Raw genomic sequence first — 656 nt, forward strand, 5'->3', positions numbered from 1 at the left:
GGCATCTGGGAAGGTACGGTCAGACACCTCACATAAGATGCCTCAAAGGGTAGACTGTAACGTTTTCATGCACTGTTTGTTCCCACTGTGAATGCTATAGTTAAACCCTACTTGTTTTATTTTCTCTTGTTTTGGCTGATATACTTAAGTGATATTTATCCTAATGATCACTGCGATATGTTTTTTGCATTAATGTGCTTCCATGCAATACAGTGTATGGTGAATTTGTTTTGATATACGTTAATGTATAGTATTCTTTAACTGTAAAATTTTATTTGTGTTGTTTTTGATGCGACAAAAATATCAGCCTATCTATAAATGTTTCCCCCTTCTGATATCTCAGCTTATGGTAATCTCTGTTTTTTGCAGCGATTATCAATGATTTTAAATTGATCTTCCTGTCAAATCTCTACTTTATTGACACGTCCCTATCTCTCATCAAAATCTAGATGACATCCGACGAACAGAGACCCAGCAGTCAGTGTGCACGAGGGGACACGAGGCTGAAATGTCCCCTCCTGTGGCTTCCCCTCGACCTTCCCGCGCCCTTGATCCCCTCACCTGAAGCCCGTGACGATGGGGCCTCCGTTGACGACCGTGGCGTTGGACGGGAGCTCATACTGCGACGGCGAGGAATCGGCTGCGACGCTCACGAC

The 656-nt window shown here is 43.6% G+C and overlaps 1 protein-coding gene across 1 annotated transcript in view; it reads right to left on the reverse strand.

The window, feature by feature from the left end:
• The window catches only part of LOC119593884 (U-scoloptoxin(01)-Cw1a-like), a gene marked incomplete in the record, with an annotated part of 16195 nt that overhangs the window by 9660 nt on the left and 5879 nt on the right, over positions 1 to 656 (reverse strand). Inside the window, 1 exon segment of the mRNA XM_037942911.1 lies at positions 562 to 656. Within this exon segment, the coding sequence (XP_037798839.1) occupies positions 562 to 656 (95 nt within the window).

The sequence above is a fragment of the Penaeus monodon genome, chromosome 33 (genome assembly GCF_015228065.2).
Source record: "Penaeus monodon isolate SGIC_2016 chromosome 33, NSTDA_Pmon_1, whole genome shotgun sequence".
NCBI classification, from domain to species: domain Eukaryota; kingdom Metazoa; phylum Arthropoda; class Malacostraca; order Decapoda; family Penaeidae; genus Penaeus; species Penaeus monodon.